This window comes from Crotalus tigris, unplaced genomic scaffold (genome assembly GCF_016545835.1).
Source record: "Crotalus tigris isolate CLP2741 ecotype Arizona unplaced genomic scaffold, ASM1654583v1 scf7180000021570.357645, whole genome shotgun sequence".
Taxonomy (NCBI): Eukaryota; Metazoa; Chordata; class Lepidosauria; order Squamata; family Viperidae; genus Crotalus; species Crotalus tigris.
The window spans coordinates 198588-217950 of NW_024098569.1; the positions used below are offsets into that span (position 1 = coordinate 198588).

The window sequence follows — 19363 nt, forward strand, 5'->3', positions numbered from 1 at the left end:
CCTAGAACTAATGAGAAACTTCCTGACAGTGAGGACAATAAACCAGTGGAACTACCTGCCTCCAGAAGCGGTGAATGCTCCAACACTGGAAGTTTTTAAGAAGAGACTGGACAGCCATTTGTCTGAAATGTCATAGGGCAGTGATGGTGAACCTTTTGGAGACCGAGTTGCCAAAAAAGCAGCCCCCCATTCCTGTCCATGCTCAGCCGTACCCACTGGGCCACCCACCACCTTCACGGCCCACCACAGATCACCCAGGCAGCCCAGCAGCGCCATGGCGGCCACACCCTCCGCCCATGCCCCGCAGCATCATCTGCACACAGTGCGGCACAAGGGCAGAGTGTTGTCCCCGCTGCCCGGCTACCATGTCCTTGGCTGTGCTCCTTTGTATGGACCATGCCCGGGGGTGACTCTCCTCCGTGGGGCTGCTGGTGAGGAGGGGGCCGTGGGAGGAGGCGGAGCTGGGGCAACAGTGCGTGTGCCCACAGAGAGGGCTCCAAGTGCCGCCTCTGGCACACATGCCATAGGTTCGCCACCACTGTCAACCCCCCACCGCTTGAGCAGGGGGTTGGGCTAAATGATCTTCAAGGTCCCTTCCAACCCTATGATTCTACGTTGTATCTGAGCTTCAAGTCAGGGGAAGAAGCAATGGATGGAAACTGATCAAGGAGAGAAGCAAGCTAGGACTAAGGAGAAACTTCCTGACAGGGAGAACAATTAACCAGTGGAACCATCTGCCTCCAGAAGCGGTGAATGCTCCAACACTGGAAGTTTTTAAGAAGAGACTGGACAGCCATTTGTCCGAAATAGTATAGGGTTTCCTGCCTGAGCAGGGGGTTGGACTAGAAGACCTCCCAGGTCCCTTCCAACTCTCTTAGTTATTCTGCTTTGGGGTATTAGGGAGCCATTGATTGCAACTTCTTAAAACAGCCGTGTCTTTTCCTGGCGTTGTCGACATGGCTGTTTTAAGAGGTTTCAGCTCGACCGACGAGTCGGGCTTTCAAGAAGCAGGATGGAGCCGAGGTGGCGCAGCAGTTAGAGTGCAGTACTGCAGGCCACTTTAGCTGACTGTGTTCAGCAGGTCAGCGGTTCAAATCTCACCGGCTCAAGGTTGACTCAGCCTTCCATCCTTCCGGGGTAGGTAAAATGAGGACCCAGATTGTTGGGGGCAATGTAAATATATATATATATATATATATATATATATATATATATATATATATATATACATTGCTTACTGGTGTACACCGCTTAGAGAGTGCTTGCACTTAAAGCGGTATATAAGTCTCATAAATAAATAAATAAATGGAGCGGATGGAGACTAATTCAAGGAGAGAAGCAAGCTCACTCCTGAGAGTGAGAACAATTCACCAGTGGGTCCTCGGTCACGGGAGGTCTTTAAGAAGAGACTGGATGGTGACTTTATCTGGCTGTTCCCAAGAGAACATGGTCAGTCTGGGTGAGATTCTCGTAAATAGGCCCTCAACAATAAAGAAGCAGTTGGTCAGGGTGAGATTCCTGTAAACAGGCATGCAGCAATAAAGAAGCAAACTCTGATCAGCTCACCGTGTCGTTCCGGTTCCTTGCATCGGACGTGAATCTCACCAGACTTACTACATTCTCTTGGGAAGGGCCAGATAGAGCAGCGGTTCTCAACCTGTGGGTCGGGACCCTATTTGGGGTCGAACGACCATTTCACGGGGGTCGCCAAACAACGCAGTCCGCCATTTCCCCCCCCCCTTTTCCTTAGCTGCGCTACTCCCTTTTATTCTATTGGCTTTTGAAAGCCAATAGAATAGACTCTCTTGAATAGAGTCTCATTCTATTGGCTTTCCAAAGCCAATAGGAATTGTCCAGGCTGTCTCTGCCCTGCTGAGCCCGCCAAAAGTCCCAGTCTGCAAACGGTGCTGCACCAGTTGAGTAGTCCTCGACTTACGACCGGTTGGGGGTCACGGCATTAAAAAGGTTGAGAACCACTGAGATAGAGGCTTCAGGAATTCTTGGAGGCGACGGTGATAGTATCTGGCCCCTATCGCAAGGACTCCGGCAAGGACTCCAAGCTCACCAGCCTTTACTTTACTCACCCTACTCTAGGTGGAGATTCCACCACACGTAGGAAGGAGAACAGCGACCAAGAAAGGCCCTGGAAGGCTGAAATCTCCGCCCACCCCTCAAAAAATGCCATTTTAATTCTATGACCTCAGTAGCTCTAATATCCAAAGAGCAATTCATGAGTTTCCACATCCAGTTGGGGATGCATTAAGATAATGGAGTTTTGAGTGGTGGGCCAGCATCTGCTGACTTTGCCTTCTGCCTATTCTTCTTCCCCTGAGCATGCCGCTGGGCGCAGTCCAGACCTGAGACACTTACAACAGCTGATCCTATCAATAGTTTGCGTGGCAAGGCCGGAATGAATTGGTATGAAGTCCGAGCGTGGCGCTCTCATTTCAAAGACCAGATAGGCCTCGCCTTGCAACAGTTGGTTTAGTGGCCATTCGAAGTTACAGCAGCACTGAAAAAAGTGACTTATGATCTTGTGATCTCCTGGCGATTGGCCCAAAGTCCCCCAGCTGGCTTTCAGGCCTAAGGCGGGACTAGAACTCACCGTCTCCTGGTGATTGGCCCAAAGTCACCCAGCCTGCTTTCATGTCTAAGGCGGGACTAGAACTAGAACTTACCGTCTCCTGGTGATTGGCCCAAAGTCCCCCAGCTGATTTTTATGTCTAAGACGGGACTAGAACTCACCGTCTCCTGGAGATTGGTTCAAAGTCACCCAGCCTTTTTTCATGTCTAAGGCAGGACTAGAACTAGAACTCATCATCTCCTGGTGATTGGCCCAAAGTCCCCCAGCTGCTTTCATGTCTAAGACGGGACTAGAACTTACCGTCTCCTGGTGATTGCTCAAAGTTACCCAACTGGCTTTCATGCCAAAGGCGAGACTAGAACTCACCGTCTCCTGGCGATTGGCTCAAAGTCACCCAGCCCGTTTTCATGTCTGAGGCGGGACTAGAACTCACCGTCTCCTGGTGATTGGTCCAAAGTCACCCAGCCAGCTTTCATACTTAAGGTGGAGACTAGAACTCACTGTCTCCTAGAGATTGGCTCAAAGTCACCCAGCCCGTTTTCATGTCTAAAGTGGGACTAGAACTCACCATCTCCTGGAGATTGGCCCAAATTCACTCAGTTGGCTTTCATGCCTAAGGTGAGACTAGAACTCACCGTCTCCTAGAGATTGGCTCAAAGTCACCCAGCCCATATTCATGCCTAAGGCGGGACTAGAACTAGAACTCACCGTCTCCCGGTTTCTATGCCAGCCCCTTCTGCACTACACCAAACAGGTTCTCTTTCACTTGTTGGACATGTGCGTATTACTGGTGTCTGTTTCCTCTTTTAAATCTTGCAATAAAATTAGGTTAGACAAACAAAGGTGTCGCCTGCAACCACAGACCCCCTGACTTTTTTTTTTTTTTTTTTGAGCCAACATTCCGGTACAATTTGCCATCCCATAACTAAACCGAAGTCAGAATACTCATTCCAGGCATAAAGATTTTGCTGGCTTTCTTTTTTTCTTGGCCAGAAACATCAAAAGCCGTTTCTCTTTCATTGAATTGATTGAAAAAGGTCGGGGGGGGGGGGAAATGCAGGAGCCTTTTTTCCGCGCTGCTCCGGGGTGAACCCACAAACCGAGTTGGCAGACTATGATAGCAGTACTAATGTGTGTTTTCTTTGTGGCTGAGTGCAGCCGGTCCCAGTGGTCTTAAAAAAAAAAAAATCATTGTTTTAGACCCTGAATATTTTGCACGTCCCCAACCACCACAGAGGTAATCCTTGATGGACAGCCATTCGTTTAGTGAGTATTTGAAGTTACAAAGGACTGGGAAAAGGGACTTACAACCGGTTCTTGCATTGACGACCATTGCAGCATGCCCACAGCAGGGGAATCCAAATTTGGGCGCTTGGCCACCCACCTGTATTTGCAATAGTTGCAGGGTCCTAGGGTCAGGTGATCGCTGTTTGCAAACTTCCCAGCCAGCTTGCGACACGCAAAGTCAATGGGGAAAGCCGGATCTGCTTAATGACCATGTCATTCGCTTAACAACAGGCCCGAAGAATCAGGACCATGCATTAAGTTCCGCTTAAGGGGATGTGTTGCTCCTGCTTAGGAACAAGAATCGAGTCGATTAACAGTTGCCACTAAATTGGTGCTTGATCACAGAATTCAGGAAGGATGGGACCGCTTGTGAGAATGAAAGGAGCCCAGGCTGATTCCTCTCTTGACTCCGCCCTCAGGCGCTGCCTGTCCATTTCCAACATCATTTGCTTAATGACCATAGGACTTGCTTAATCACCGACTTGCTTAGCAGTGGAAATTCTGACCTTGTGATCATGAGTTAAGGGTGCTTTGATTCTTCCTTCCTTCCTTCCTTCCTTCCTTCCTTCCTTCCTTCCTTCCTTCCTTCCTTCCTTCCTTCCTCCCTCCCTCTTTCTTTCTTTTTCTCTTTCTTTCTTTCTTTCTTTTTCTTTCTTTCTTTCTTTCCTCCCTCCCTTTTATCTTTCTTTCTTTCTTTCCTCTCACCTACCTCCCCTTCCTTCTTTCTTTCTTCTTTTTCTTTCTCTTTCCTCCCTCTCTCCTTCTTTTTCTTTCTTTCTCTTTCCTCTCTCTCTCCTTACCTACTTCCCCTTCCTTCCTTCCTTCCTTCCTTCCTTCCTTCCTTCTTTTTCTCTTTCTTTCTTTCTTTCTTTCTCTTTCCTCCCTCTCTCCTTTTCTTTCTTTCTTTCTTTCTTTCTTTCTTTCTTTCTTTCTTTCTTTCTTTCTTTCTTTCTTTCTTTCTTTCTTTCCCCTCTCTCTCCCTGCCTACCTACCTCCCCTTCCTTCCTTCCTTCCCTCCCTCCCTCTTTCTTTCTCTCTCTCTGTTTCTCTTTCTTTCTTTCTTTCTTTCTTTCTTTCTTTCTTTCTTTCTTTCTTTCTTTCTTTCTTTCTTTCTTTCTTTCTTTCTTTCTTTCTTTCTCTTGAATTTTTATTATGCTGCCCATCTGCCCTGTAAGCTGACTCCGGGCAGCTTCTATCCTGTTTTACAATTCCATGACCGCTTACTGTTTATTCACCAGAACGCAGTTAACAATTCTTGCCGCGGCTTAATGCCTTCACTCAGCTCTTTGCCTAAACGGAGACTTTGATTGCTGGACAAGGCGACAGAGCCCTCGATACCAAGCTGGCTATATTCACTTAAAATCTAAAAACCTCTCCAAAGCTTCCATCTGTCTGCTTCTGTGTAGAATCTGGACGAACGCACACGAACCCCTTGACTCAAAACCTCGCAACCGCAGGGCTCCAGAGGCCTGGTCCGAGACCCCAATTTCCAAAGACAATTTTGATCGTTAGATGAAGCAAAATTCCAGCATTTGGATAGGGGGGGGGAAGGGGGGGTCGAGGAGCCCAGCAAAGCAGACTCATCTCATTAGCCTCCTTCACGGCGAAGCTGATCCCGAGCCGATCTCAAAGACCAGAGACCTGTTGTTTCCAATCGAAGCCCGACTCCGTCACAAGTGGAGTTTTCTCGGATAATTATATGAGTTTATGATTCCGAGGGGCCAGGTTGCACTCCAAATTCAGGGGTCAAATGGGGTCAGCCAAGCAATCAGTTCCACATTCTGCTAAAGGGGAGGGGAAAGTCCCCAGCCATTTGCCACTGCCAAATCCAGTTAAGGGTCAAAAGCGAAGACCAGGGGGATGGAGGGCAGGAAAAAGGGGCTGCTGGTGTTATTTAAGAAAGGTGAAGGGGGCAAAGGATAAGGGGGGAGGGAGAAATAGGGGAGAACATGTCCCATTTTTCCTGCATGAACCTTGAAATAAAGTGTCCGCTGCAGGGCTTCACAATCTTAGCGACTTTGAGAGGGATGTTCTAGTTCAGTGGTTCTCAACCTTTTTAATGCCGCAACTCCCAACCGGTCGTAAGTCGAGGACTACTCAACCGGTCGTAAGTCGAGGACTACTCAACTGGTGCAGCACTGTTTGCAGAATGGGACTTTTGGCGGGCTCAGCAGAGCAGAGACAGCCTGGACAATTCCTATTGGTTTTTGAAAGCCAATAGAATTAGACTCTATTCAAGAGAGTCTATTCTATTGGCTTTCAAAAGCCAATAGAATAAAAGGGAGTAGCACAGCTAAGGAAAAGGGGGAAAAAATGGTGGACTGCGTTGTTTGGCGACCCCCGTGAAATGGTCGTTCGACCCCAAATGGGGTCCCGACCCACAGGTTGAGAACCACTGTTCTAGTTTCTTTCTTTCTTTCTTTGAAGGCCTTTCGCTTCTCATCCAAGAGTAGTGGTTCTCAACCTTTTTAATGCCGCGACCCCCAACCGGTCGTAAATCGAGGACTACCCAACCGCTCGTAAGTCGAGGACTACCCAACCGGTCGTAAGTCGAGGACTTTCCCTGCCCGGGAGCACCGCGCATGCGTGGTGCCGCCCCCTGCGCTGGCCAAGGCGTAGCTGGCAAGGGGCAGCGACGGCACAGGGTGACCACCAGCTGGGCAACCAGCTGGCCCAGCCCAAGGGAGGTAAGGCACCCACCGGGCCCCACGCGCGCCAGCAACCCTCCCTGCGCCCGCCGGCCTCCCACCTCCCACCCCTCGCCCTCTTTTCCTTACATGTTTAGTAGTTGCTCAGCAGGGAGAGGTGGAAGTTTCCAGACAGCTCACCTTCACTGCAGACAACTTGCAGCACCGTTTGCAGAATGGGACTTTTGGCGGGCTCAGCAGGGCAGAGACAGCCTGGAAATTCCTATTGGCTTTTGAAAGCCAATAAAATTAGACTCTATTCAAGAGAGTCTATTCTATTGGCTTTCAAAAGCCAATAGAATAAAAGGGAGTAGCACAGCTAAGGAAAAGGGGGGAAAAAATGGCAGACTGCGTTGTTTGGTGACCCCCGTGAAATGGTCATTCGACCCCAAATGGGGTCGCGACCCACAGGTTGAGAACCCTGTCCAAGAGGCTTCTCCAGCTCTGACTGGACTGTGGGGAATCAGAGGATTTATATTCCTTGCAGACAGCTAGCAATGTACTTTGGGATGAACACCCTTCCAAGGGTGCGGGAGTGTGAACAGATTTCCAGAAAACATTGCAGATTCCAGGAACCGTTGGCGCTTCCATTTGAGATGCAGACAACATGGACTCGTCGCCAACAGCCTGGGCCTGTCTTCCACAGGGGAGGGTGGGAAGTCAGCCCCGCCCGCCCCCAGAGAAGGAAATATTAAAAAGGCAGAATATATTTTCCTAAAGGATTTTAAAAGCAGAAATCCTACCCCCAAGTCTCTCTGTCCCAAACAGAAACCAAGTCTGCGGAGTTGCAGATGTGATAATCTTGTCAGAAAGACCGGAGTCAGGAAACTGGGATTAGGAAGAAAGATCCCTAGAATCAACACACCAAAAATCTAAGAGTCATCAGCCACAGAGTCAGGGAAGCAGGATATGACCTTTCGGACATAATAGGATTAACCCACCACCATCAGAGTACCAGAAAGGCACACACAGACTCAGGTCAAAATTCATGCTACAGGAACAACTCCAAACAAAAAGCTCCAGAGGGTATAAAAACCCACTCCCTACATGTGCTCACTCTTTTCTTCCAGAGTCATCTTCCTGTCTGGCTCTCCTATTCAATAAACTGCAAACTTCTTTCTAAAGCAGTCACCATGTTGTTTATTCCAGGCTTGGACTGGACCACCGATGAAGACTTTTTCTTCAACAGAAGGGATCCAGGGTGGAAAACATCCTGCAGCCAAGAAGGCTTCACATCCATTTGCACCATTTGAGGACACAGACAAACCTCCAGGTGGCCTCAACAACTCTCTGAAAGAATGCAAATGACAGCGGTCTGCAAGGAGTATAAATCCTTCCACATCCCCACCACGACAGAGAATCTCCATAGACATTTAAGATGGATGAACTACAACGCCCAGAATTCCCCAGCCAGCTAAGCTGAAAAGGAAAAACAAAACCAAAAAACTGGAACAGGTTCTTGTCGGTAGTCAACAGCCAGATAAGCAGGGATCAACACCAGACAAACAATCAAGCAATAAACAAAAACCCAATCAAGGAACTATCAGGGGGAAAAAAACATCAACACTCCCACCAACACAAAGGGAGTCAGTCACCTGTATACAAACAGAAAGCAAACTCCGCTCCTTTCTAGCATTCAAGATGTTATCTACCTGGGTCACCCAGATAAGCGGGGATTAATACCAGACAAACAAACCAAGCAGCAGACAATACCCTAATTAAAGAAGCACCAACTCAGACAAACAAATAAGCAACAAACAACACTGCAATCATCGTGGAGAAAACATTACCCCTACTCACACGGAAGGGGCAAGCCACTTTTACATGAACAGAGAGTAGCCTAGGACCTTGGTGGCGAATCTATGGCACGGGTGCCACTGGTGGCACGCAGAGCCCTCTCTGTTGGCACTTGCACCATTGCCCCAGTCCTAGGCCTTTAGCTAGGTTTTATAAAACCTTTTCGCTTTAGGCCGCTGCCGTGTGCAAAAAAAAAAGTTTCAATCAATCAATTTCAACTTCTTGCGGGAAAAAAAAAGTTCTCGCAAAGTTGGACTTGATTGATTGAACTTTTTAGTCCCATCCAGTCTGCCATTATCACCACAGCCACACCCACCCAATGGGCCACGCCCATCCAATGGGCCACAACCACCCAGCACCTGATGATACATAAGTGGGTTTTGGGTTGCAGTTTGGGCACTCCGTCTCTAAAAGGTTCGCCATCACTAGGCTAGGACCTTTTGGGGGAAAAATAAAATAAAATAAAGAAATCTTTTTCCTGCAGGAAAACTGCTGCAGCCTCGGAGCCCTAGTCCGTTTTGTCTCTGAGATCACGTGATCAAAATGGTGATATTTGGCAACTGTCTCGTATTTACGACAGTGGCAGCGTCCCCAGGAAATCACGAGATCTCCCTTTTATGGCCGTCAGCAAGCCAGGTCCGTGGGAAAATTGGATCCACTTAGCAACCGTGTTACTGTCTGAACAGCTGCCGCAGCTCGTTTAACAACAGTGGCAACAAAAGTTGTAAAGCGGAGAACAACTCAGCTAGCAAATGTCTCGCTTAGCAACGTAAGTTTTGTGGTCGGTCGTGGTCATACGTTTCAGGATGGAAAAGCAACACACACACACACAAACCAAGGCAAACCCCTTCAGTATTGCGCTTTAAAAAAAAGTACATGGGTGGGTGTATCCATGAAGTCACCCATGGCTGAGCCTGAGTCAAAGGAATATTTAATTTTTTAATCATTTTCTGATTTGCGTAATGGGGACTCCTGGCTGAACTTCCAAACGAACTATTTTTTTTCCTTTCTAAACAAATGACTTTCAATATGGGGAGAAAAGCAAACAGCCCCCAGTCTGAGTACATCCTTGGGGATTAATCATAGCATCTTTCCGTAGTGGTTAGTTTTCGTCTTTTAATATATTCTTAATGATTTCTATTTATTTGACACATGCACAATTAACAATATCGATCTGAAAAATCAGAAAAGAGACAACACCCCCCCCCCCAAATAAACAAAAAATGCAAATGCAGGAAAGAAAAGAAACCCCAAAAAATTATATCTCATCGTTTCTATTAATTTCTATCATTTGATCTTAATCAACAGCTACTGGTTCGCTAATGAATACGCTGCCATAACAAAATATTTTTTTGCAAAATATCACAAAATCTCTGCTTCATCAACACAAAGGATGAAGCAACACAGCCTTTCATTCATAGAAAATCTTGCTTTTGCCAAAACAGATAAATCACAACTTTCATATCTGCAGTAAAATCACATTTCCACTTTCTCAGTATGATTCTTTTAGCCACTTCTCATGCTTGACAGAGCCATAATTCTTGATAAAAAGTCAAATTCCAAAGCTTTGGCACATAACAGAACATTATGTGTAAAGGGCATGCATTAAATTTAAAAACACCACAATTAATATTTCTTGGACAACGTCCAAGAAATTTACTTATACTATTATGTAAAACAGTATTATTATACTATTATTATAAAACAAGACACTACAGGTGGTCCTCAGTTTATGACTGCAGTTAAGCCTGGACCTTTGGTTGTAAGTCATTGAAATTATTAAGCAGATCACACACATAACCGGATTTGATTTTATTACCATTTTTTCAACAGTTATTAAGTGAATCACCATGGATATAGCATTAGTTGTGTTCTGTTTTAATATTGTTATTTCGTTGTTTTTGTGGGTAGGCCTTGCAGAATCACATTTTGTGAGACGCGCAGCTATAGAGATATGATAGATTGCCAGACTGACAGATAGAAAGATAGACAGACAGACAGAGAAATGATACAAGATAGATAGATAGATAGATAGATAGATAGATAGATAGATAATAGTTATCCTATGTATCACTGAGTTTGTATCTTGATATATAATTGTATTTTATGATTATGATAATGATTCATCATTGTTGTTTGTATGTACGCTGAGAATGTATGCTGTGGATACAAATTCCTTGTGTGTCCAATCACACTTGGCCAACAAAGAATATTCTATTCTATTCTGTCCTGTCCTGTCCTGTATAATAGATGGATGGATGGATGGAGAGAGAGAGAGAGAGAGAGAGAGATGGAGAGTGGAAGGAAGGGAGGGAGGGAGGGAGGGAAGAAGGAAATAGTTAATGGATGGTTGGATGGATAGAAGGATGCATAGGGATAGATAGATAGATAGATAGATAGATAGATAGATAGATAGATAGATAGACAGACAGACAGACAGACAGACAGACAGACAGACAGACAGATTAGACAGAAGGATAGATAGGTAGGTAGGTAGGTAGGTGATTGATTGATAGATAGATAGAAATAGATAGATAGATAGATAGATAGATAGATAGATAGATAGATAGATAGATAGACAGACAGACAGACAGACAGACAGATGCAGATTAATATTGGATGGTTGGATGGATAGATGGCCAGAGAGACAGATATTATCATCTTCACTGCTCTTCTGAAAGCCTTCCATTAACTAAACATTTTATTTTATTTATTTTATTTTCTTCACCTTTGCCAGACGCTTGCAATAGCCATACACCTTTTTTTGGGGGGGCACCCTCAACTCTGCCCACTGCCCTCCTGGCCCCTATCCCTTTTTGGCAGGTCACCCCTCAGCCTGGCTTTCGCGTCCTTTCGATCTAATCGCACTTCTGCCTCCTCGCCGCAGCCAAACGAAGACAAATCAAACACTTAGGCTGCAAAAAAAGGACGGACGGCAGCTGACAGGGAGAAGGGATCCCAGCCGGCATAAAATAGCCATTTATGCAAAATGTGGGCCGTAAAAAAGAAAGGAAAGCAAAAGGGAAGCAAATGTGGAGCCATTTGTTCTTTTCTCAGGGCCACTAGTGAGTTGTACCTTCTGACCAGGCCTCTAATGAAGACAAATGGATGAAATGGTACCCCCTTTTTTGACAGTCTGCCGTTTGATGGATGGACGTCCGCCGCGGGCAAAGAAAAAAACAACAAGAGAATCCGGGTGTCAGTGCTGCTAACATCAGATGTTTTTGCTATTTTTGACAACAGATGGAGAAGCAAACCCTTTTCTTCTTATGTTTTACACTTAGAGTTAGAGTTAGATGACGCTGGGGGGAGGAATGTGCATGAAAGTTTAGCTAGACATAACAATACTGGACCTAGCATGAGAACCAAGGTTATTGAAATAAGAGAGGATAAGAATTGGCGGGCTGGAGAACTGGACGGGAAGCCTGCATTTCAAGCTAATTGGGGAATGTGATTTATGACTGTGAATTGGGGGAGGGAATTGTGCTTGGATACTATGTGCTCAGGGGAGGGGAACTCAGTTTTTTGGCTATGTTAGTGCCAATGCTATGCTACTCAAATAAAGATTCTTTAAGGTAAATAATGCCTCGAAGTTCTTTGAAGAGTTTCACCCTTCAACCTCTTCATCAACGATTTGGATGAGGGGATAGATGGGGAAATCATCAGATTTGCAGATGACACCAAGCTGGCAGAATAGCCAACACTCCAGAAGACAGGCTTAAGATACAGAAGGATCTGGACAGACTTGAACACCGGGCACTAACTAACAAAATGAAATTCAGTGGTGAAAAAAGCAAGGTTCTACATTTAGGCAAGAAAAACCAAATGTACAGGTATAGTATAGGCGGTACCTTGCTCAATAGTAGTAACTGTGAGAGGGATCTCAGAGTCCTAGTGGGCAATCACTTAAATAGGAGCCAGCCGTGTGCTGCAGCTGCCAAAAAGGCCAATACAGTGCTAGGCTGCATGAACAGAGGGATAGAATCAAGATCACGTGAACTGTTAATACCACTTTACAAGGCCTTGGTAACACCACACTTGGAATACTGCAGCCAGTTTTGGTCACCACAATGTAAAAAAGATGTTGAGACGCTAGACCAGTGGTTCTCAACCTGTGGGTTGGGACCCCATTTGGGGTCGAATGACCATTTCACGGGGGTCGCCAAACAACGCAGTCCGCCATTTTTCCCTCCCTTTTCCTTAGCTTTGCTACTCCTTTTTATTCTATTGGCTTTTGAAAGCCAATAGAATAGACTCTCTTGAATAGAGTCTAATTCTATTGGCTTTCAAAAGCCAATAGGAATTGTCCAGGCTGTCTCTGCCCTGCTGAGCCCGCCAAAAGTCCCATTCTGCAAACGGTGCTGCGCCAGTTGAGTAGTCCTCGACTTACGACTGGTTGAGTAGTCCTCAACTTACGACCGGTTGGGGGTCGCGGCATTAAAAAGGTTGAGAACCACTGCTCTAGAAAGAGTGCAGATAAGAGCAACAAAGACGATCAGGGGACTGGAAGATAAAACATATAAGGAACGGTTGCTGGAATTGGGTATGTCTAGTTTAACGAAGAGAAGGACAAGGGGGGACATGAGAGCAGTCTTCCAGTATCTCAGGGGCTGCCCCAAAGAAGAGGGAGTCAAGCTATTCTCCAAAGCACCTGAAGGCAGGACGAGAAGCAACAGATGGAAACTAATCAAGGAGAGAAGCAACCTGGAACTAAGGAGAAACTTCCTGACAGTGAGAACAATTAACCAGTGGAACAACCTGCCTCCAGAAGCTGTGAATGCTCCAACACTGGAAGTTTTTAAGAAGAGACTGGACGGCCACCTTAGCCCTGAAAGCGAGCTGAGTGACATTTGGCCAATCACCAGGAGACGGTGAGTTCTAGTCCCCTCTTAAGCGTGAAAGGCAACTTCGTGTCCTTGGGCCAGTCCCTGTCCCTCAGCCCAACCCACCTCACAAGGTTGTTGTTTTCGGGAAAACGCGAGAAGAAAGGAGCATTTTTTAAAAAGCTGCCTTGAGTTATTTATCAAAATAATAATAATAAAGTTGGGAAATAAACCAACGTGTATTTGTTTCAAATATCAGAACACAGCTGCATTGTCCCATTGGGTTTTTTTTTTTTATCCCACTTCATTATTTTTGAGAAATAACCCAAGGCGTGAAATGTGCTTAATCAGCAGGGAAAGTCTAAGATGCAGGACCTCTGGCAGAAAAGTCCTATGATCCCCAATTGACTCTGTCACTTCCAGCTAAGGAATAAATTTGAAGGGCCTCTCTCCTAATTGAGACAATCACACAATCCCTTGTGTTCTGCTCTTTTAAAGAAAGCCAGATGTGCTTCACCCTTTTTGGTTATTTCCGAGTTTTCAAAATGGACAACAGGCTGAGCCACGAACAGAATAACAAAGTTGGAAAGGACCTTGGAATGGAATGGAATAGAACAGAACAGAACAGAATAGAAAATAGGGAATGGAATGGAATGGAATGGAATAGAATAGAATAGAATAGAATAGAACAGAACAGAACAGAACAGAACAGAACAGAACAGAATAGAATAGAATAGAATTACAGAATGGAATAGAATAGAGGATGGAGGATAGAGGATAGAGGATAGGATAGGAGATAGATATACCTGTAGAATAGAACAAAAGAGAACAGAATAGAATAGAATAAATATTGGGGAAATAGAATAGAATAGAATAGAATAGAATAGAATAGAATAGAATAGAATAGAATAGAATAGAATAGAATAGAATAGATATGGAATGGAATAGAATAGAATAGAATAGAATAGAATAGAATAGAATAGAATAGAATAGAATAGAATAGAATAGAAAATATGGAATGGAATGGAATAGAATAGAATAGAAAGAATAGAATAGAATAGAATAGAATAGAATAGAATAGAATAGAATAGAATAGAATAGAATAGAATAGAACAGAATAGAACAGAATACAATACAATACAGAATATAGAAAATGGAATAGAACAGAACAGAGTAGAGTCGAGTCGAGTAGAATAATGATGATGATGATGATGATGATAACAACTACAGCAATAATAATAATGTTGGAAGGGACCTTGGAGGTCATCTAGTCCAATCCCCTGCTCAGGCAGGAGACCTATTCTCCAAAGCACCTGAGGGCAGGACAAGAAGCAACAGATGGAAACTGATCAAGGAGAGAAGCAACCTGGAACTAAAGACAAATTTCCAGACAGTGAGAACGATCAACCAGTGGAACTACCTGCCTCCAGAAGCTGTGAATGTTCCATCACTGGAGGCTTTTAAGAAGAGACTGGACAACCATTTGTCTGAAATGGTACAAGGTTTCCTGCCTGAGCAGGGGGTTGGACTAGAAGACCTCCAAGATCCCTTCCAACTCTGTTATTCTATTCTATTCTATTCTATTCTATTCTATTCTATTCTATTCTATTCTATTCTATTCTACTCTACTCTACTCTACTCTACTCTACACTACTCTACTCTACTCTATTCTTTCCTATTCTTTTCTATTCTATTCACATCCATGTGACTCACTTAACAACTGGATTCAGTTAACAAGAGTGGCAAGGAAGGTCATAAAAATGGGGCAAACATTTACTTAACAAATGTCTCACTTAACGACCGAAACGCTGGGCTCAATTGCGATCGTTGAGGACTGCCTGAATAACACCTTGGCGGAAGAAATGAGTTTTTTTACGACGTATTATAGCAATCTCAACTTCTCATATCATCCCAGACATCCAATCACCACCTCAGAAACATCTTCTGATTTTTTTTTTCTAGGGTGGGACAAAAGCCCAGTGGAAAAAAAAGGAGAGATTTTTTAAAGACGGGATCAAAACTGGGATCATCTGAAACTCGTTTGCGATCTCCCCACGCGTCTACAAGACCGCGTTCTCTTCGCTTAAGGAGCAAAACGCATCTCTCGCATGAAACTAGATCCGGAAAAAAGGCGCACAGCTCACCTGTTTTTCCGACATGACGTACAGGTGCTTGTGATCCACCGAGAAGTCCATATCCCTTAGGATCGGTCCCGAGTCGGTCACTTGGACTATTTCATACTCCAAAGCTCCTTTGATGGGACCATCGATGCGGATCTGCAGAAGCCAAAAAACAAGAAATAAAGAGAAAAAAACAAAACAAAACCAGGAATGAGATCCAGGAAGTCACTGGGGGAAAAAACAGCCAGAATTGTATTTGCCCAACACTGGAAAAATGAAAACTTACCAGCTGAAGAAGTACTAATTAAGAAAATTCTAGAGTGTGCAGAAATAATAATAATAATAATAATAATAATAATAATAATAATACCCCTAGTGAGGCACTACCTTGACGTGGTTGTGGGGCTTGTGTACTCTGAGGAAGATGAGAGCTATGCCAGAGGTTCAACCATACTGGACAGGTCTCATCAGAGGAGTCAGACAAAGAGTGTCTCTCCCATAAAAAATATGGTGAGACGTAAATTTCAGAATGCCATACCGGCTCGGACGTCGCCCGGGTTAACAAGGTCCGCACTAGATATTGGAGTTCCTGGATATCTGGTGAAAAATGGGTTACAGGACTCAGGACTGTTGGCTGAGCAACCAGGGCCAGCAGCTGCAGAACTACTGGAAGAAAAGGTGTTTACCCGTCGCAGATACACAGTGATGGAAAACAAAGAAATAATGATCTGTTACTACAGATCAAGTCCAACAAGACGAGGATATCTAAAACGAATGCACCAATTCTGGAAAGAACAACATCCAGAATCAGAAATAACAGAACAGAGACTAGCAGATCAACGCCGATTTATAACACGAAATAAAGTATTTACAGAAACAGAATTGGACGAACTGCAAAGGTTTACCCAGGGCAAAGAAATCAAAGCCTTACAAGAAGTAATTCAGAATGTAGAGGCAAACCAGGGGGAGTTGGCAGTGAAAGAATCCAGTAGAGATATACAACTGTTCTCATTTGGAAACCAGGCACCTCTTCCTCAGGAAGAACAAAACCCTCTAACTAAAGAAATAAAAGAATTGAAACAAAGAATAATTGAGCATCTAGAACAGCACAAAAACAACAGAATAAGGCTGCCTGCATTGAAGCTGTTCCAAAGAAACAGCTAGCACAAGCATTAAAAGATGCAAATACTGCAATAGCAAGTATAAGCACCAATTCACTGCAAGAAACAAACCAACTAATGTACAGCACAGCTGCAGTTATAACAGAATACCTGGGATGTAAAATCAACAAAAAAGAAAAACAAACAAACAGTGCACCACAAAAATGGAAGGTTAGACTAGAAAATAAGATCAGCAAGTTAAGATCACATGCAAGCAAGCTAGAACAGATGAAAGAAAAGAAGCTGAAGAACAAGAAGACCAAAGAATACCTAATCAAGAAATACCACTTAGAAACAAGGAAGATCAAGGAAGCACTGGAAATAATAAAGCAACAAATAACAGCTATAGCCAGGAAAATCAGTAGATATGAAGCTCGAATTGCAAACTATAGGCAGAACCTCCAATTTCAATCCAATCAGAAACGTTTCTACCAATCCATCAATGGAGAAACTGCAAGGAATCAGTCAGTACCTGACAAGGAAGAAACAGTGCAGTTCTGGAAGCAGATATGGGATAACCCAAAGAAATACAACAAGGATGCAGCTTGGTTAAAAGAGGTGGATGCAAATAAAACAGAAGTTGAAATGAAAGAACTAGTAATAACAACAAAAATGGTAGAAAAAAGAGCAAAGAAAATCAAAAATTGGTCAGCACCTGGTGAAGATGAACTGCATGGGTTTTGGTTGAAACATCTAACTGTTATACACCCACTCATTGCCAAGCAATTCAACAATATACTACAAGGAGGAGAAATTGAAAAGTGGCTAACAACTGGGAAAACCTACCTAATAATGAAAAATCCAGCAAAAGGGGCAACACCAGGTAACTACAGGCCAATTACCTGCTTACCAACAACTTTCAAATTACTAACTGGTGTGGTAGCTGATGCAGTACAACAGCATCTAGTTGAAAACAATCTCTTTCCACCTGAGCAGAAAGGAAACCGCCCCAATAGCAGAGGAACAAAAGATCAACTCCTAATAGACAAAATGATCTTGGAAAACTGCAAGAGAAGGAAGACCAACCTGAATGTGGCATGGATTGACTACAAAAAGGCATTTGACTCTCTGCCACATGATTGGATAATCAAGTGCCTAGAAATAACAGGAGTCAGTAGAAACATCAGAAAATTTGTGCAAAGATCGATGGCACAATGGAAGACACAGTTGCAGATCAATGGTGAAAAGCTGGGAGAGGTTAATATCAAGAGAGGAATATTTCAAGGAGATTCATTATCACCATTACTATTTGTTATTGCACTGTTTCCTCTGTCAACAATACTGAATAACTCAGGACATGGCTATCAAACATCAAAAACATCTGCCAGACTATCCCACCTCCTTTACATGGATGATCTGAAGCTGTATGGAAAAACATCATCTGAAATAGAATCGCTGCTCAACACTGTCCGTATATATAGCCAAGATATTGTAATGGAGTTTGGCTTGGACAAATGTGCCACACTTACTATCAAACAAGGAAAAATAGTGAAAACTGAAGGAATCAAGATGCCCCACGAAAATAACATTAAGAGTCTGGATGAGGAAGAGTACTACAAATACTTGGGTATCCTTCAAGCTGACAACATCAAGCACACTGAAGTCAAGAAAAAGATTAGAGGTGAATACATCAAGAGAGTGAAGAAGATCTTAAAATCCAAACTCAATGGAGGAAATACCATAAAGGCAATCAACACCTGGGCAATCCCAGTCATTAGGTACACAGCTGGAATAGTGGACTGGACTCAAGCAGAACTAAAAGCAATGGATAGGCAGACCAGAAAAATAATGACAATGAATCATGCCCTTCATCCACGCAGTGACATTGATAGACTTTATCTACCAAGGCAAATAGGTGGGCGTGGAATGCTACAAGTACATCAGATGGTTGAAGAAGAAAAAATGGCTTTGGAAGAATATCTGAAGAACAATGATGAAGATGCACTGAAATTAGTATATCAGGAAGGCTTACTAACTACTGGAGAGACCAAACTGGCCTACAAGAAAGACCAAATGAAGAACAGAATAGAGGCATGGGAAGACAAAGCACTACATGGCCAATACATGAAAAAAATAGCTGGGAAAGCAGATAATAATAAAACCTGGCAATGGCTAAGAGCAGGAAAATTGAAGAAAGAGACCGAGGGACTAATTCTGGCTGCACAAGACCAAGCCTTAAGGACAAATGCATACAAAGTCAAAATTGAGAAGACAGCAACAGACAGTAAGTGCCGCCTATGCAAAGAAGCTGAAGAAACAGTGGACCACTTGGTAAGCTGTTGCAAGAAGATTGCACAGACTGACTACAAGCAGCGGCATGACAAAGTAGCAACAATGGTGCATTGGAAGATCTGCAAAAAATATCATTTGCCTGTAAGCAAAAACTGGTGGGATCATAAAATAGAGAAAGTCATAGAAAATGATAAAATTAAACTGCTCTGGGACTTCAGAATTCAAACAGACAAGCACCTGCAACATAACACCCCAGACTTAACAATTGTCGATAAGAAAGACAAAAAAGTCTGGATAGTGGACGTGGCAGTGCCTGGAGACAGCAGAATAGAAGAGAAAGAACTGGAGAAGATAACAAAATACAAAGACCTACAAATAGAAATAGAAAGACTGTGGCAAAAGCAAGCAAGGGTAGTACCAATAGTAATAGGCTCCTTGGGTGCAATCCCAAAACAACTGGAGCACCACTTGAACACCATTGGCATTGACAAATTCGCTATTAGTCAATTGCAAAAGGCGGCCTTATTAGGAACTGCTTCCATCCTGCGACGATACCTGTAATACCATCAAACATCCACATCTGCCTATCCCAGGTCCTGGGTAAGGACTCGATAGGTAGACAAAATGCCAAATCCAGTCTGAACATCTGGCCGACTGTGCGATGAATGATAAT

The 19363-nt window shown here is 44.0% G+C and overlaps 1 protein-coding gene across 1 annotated transcript in view; it reads right to left on the minus strand.

Annotated features, from left to right (window-relative positions):
- Nucleotides 1-15450, minus strand: part of LOC120296812 (plexin-A4-like) — a 203047-nt gene extending 187597 nt beyond the window's left edge. Inside the window, exon 1 of the mRNA XM_039318823.1 lies at nucleotides 15323-15450. Within this exon, the coding sequence (XP_039174757.1) occupies nucleotides 15323-15373 (51 nt within the window). The 5' untranslated portion in view covers nucleotides 15374-15450. The remainder of the gene's footprint in view (nucleotides 1-15322) is intronic.
- Between the last annotated feature and the right edge of the window lie 3913 nt (nucleotides 15451-19363).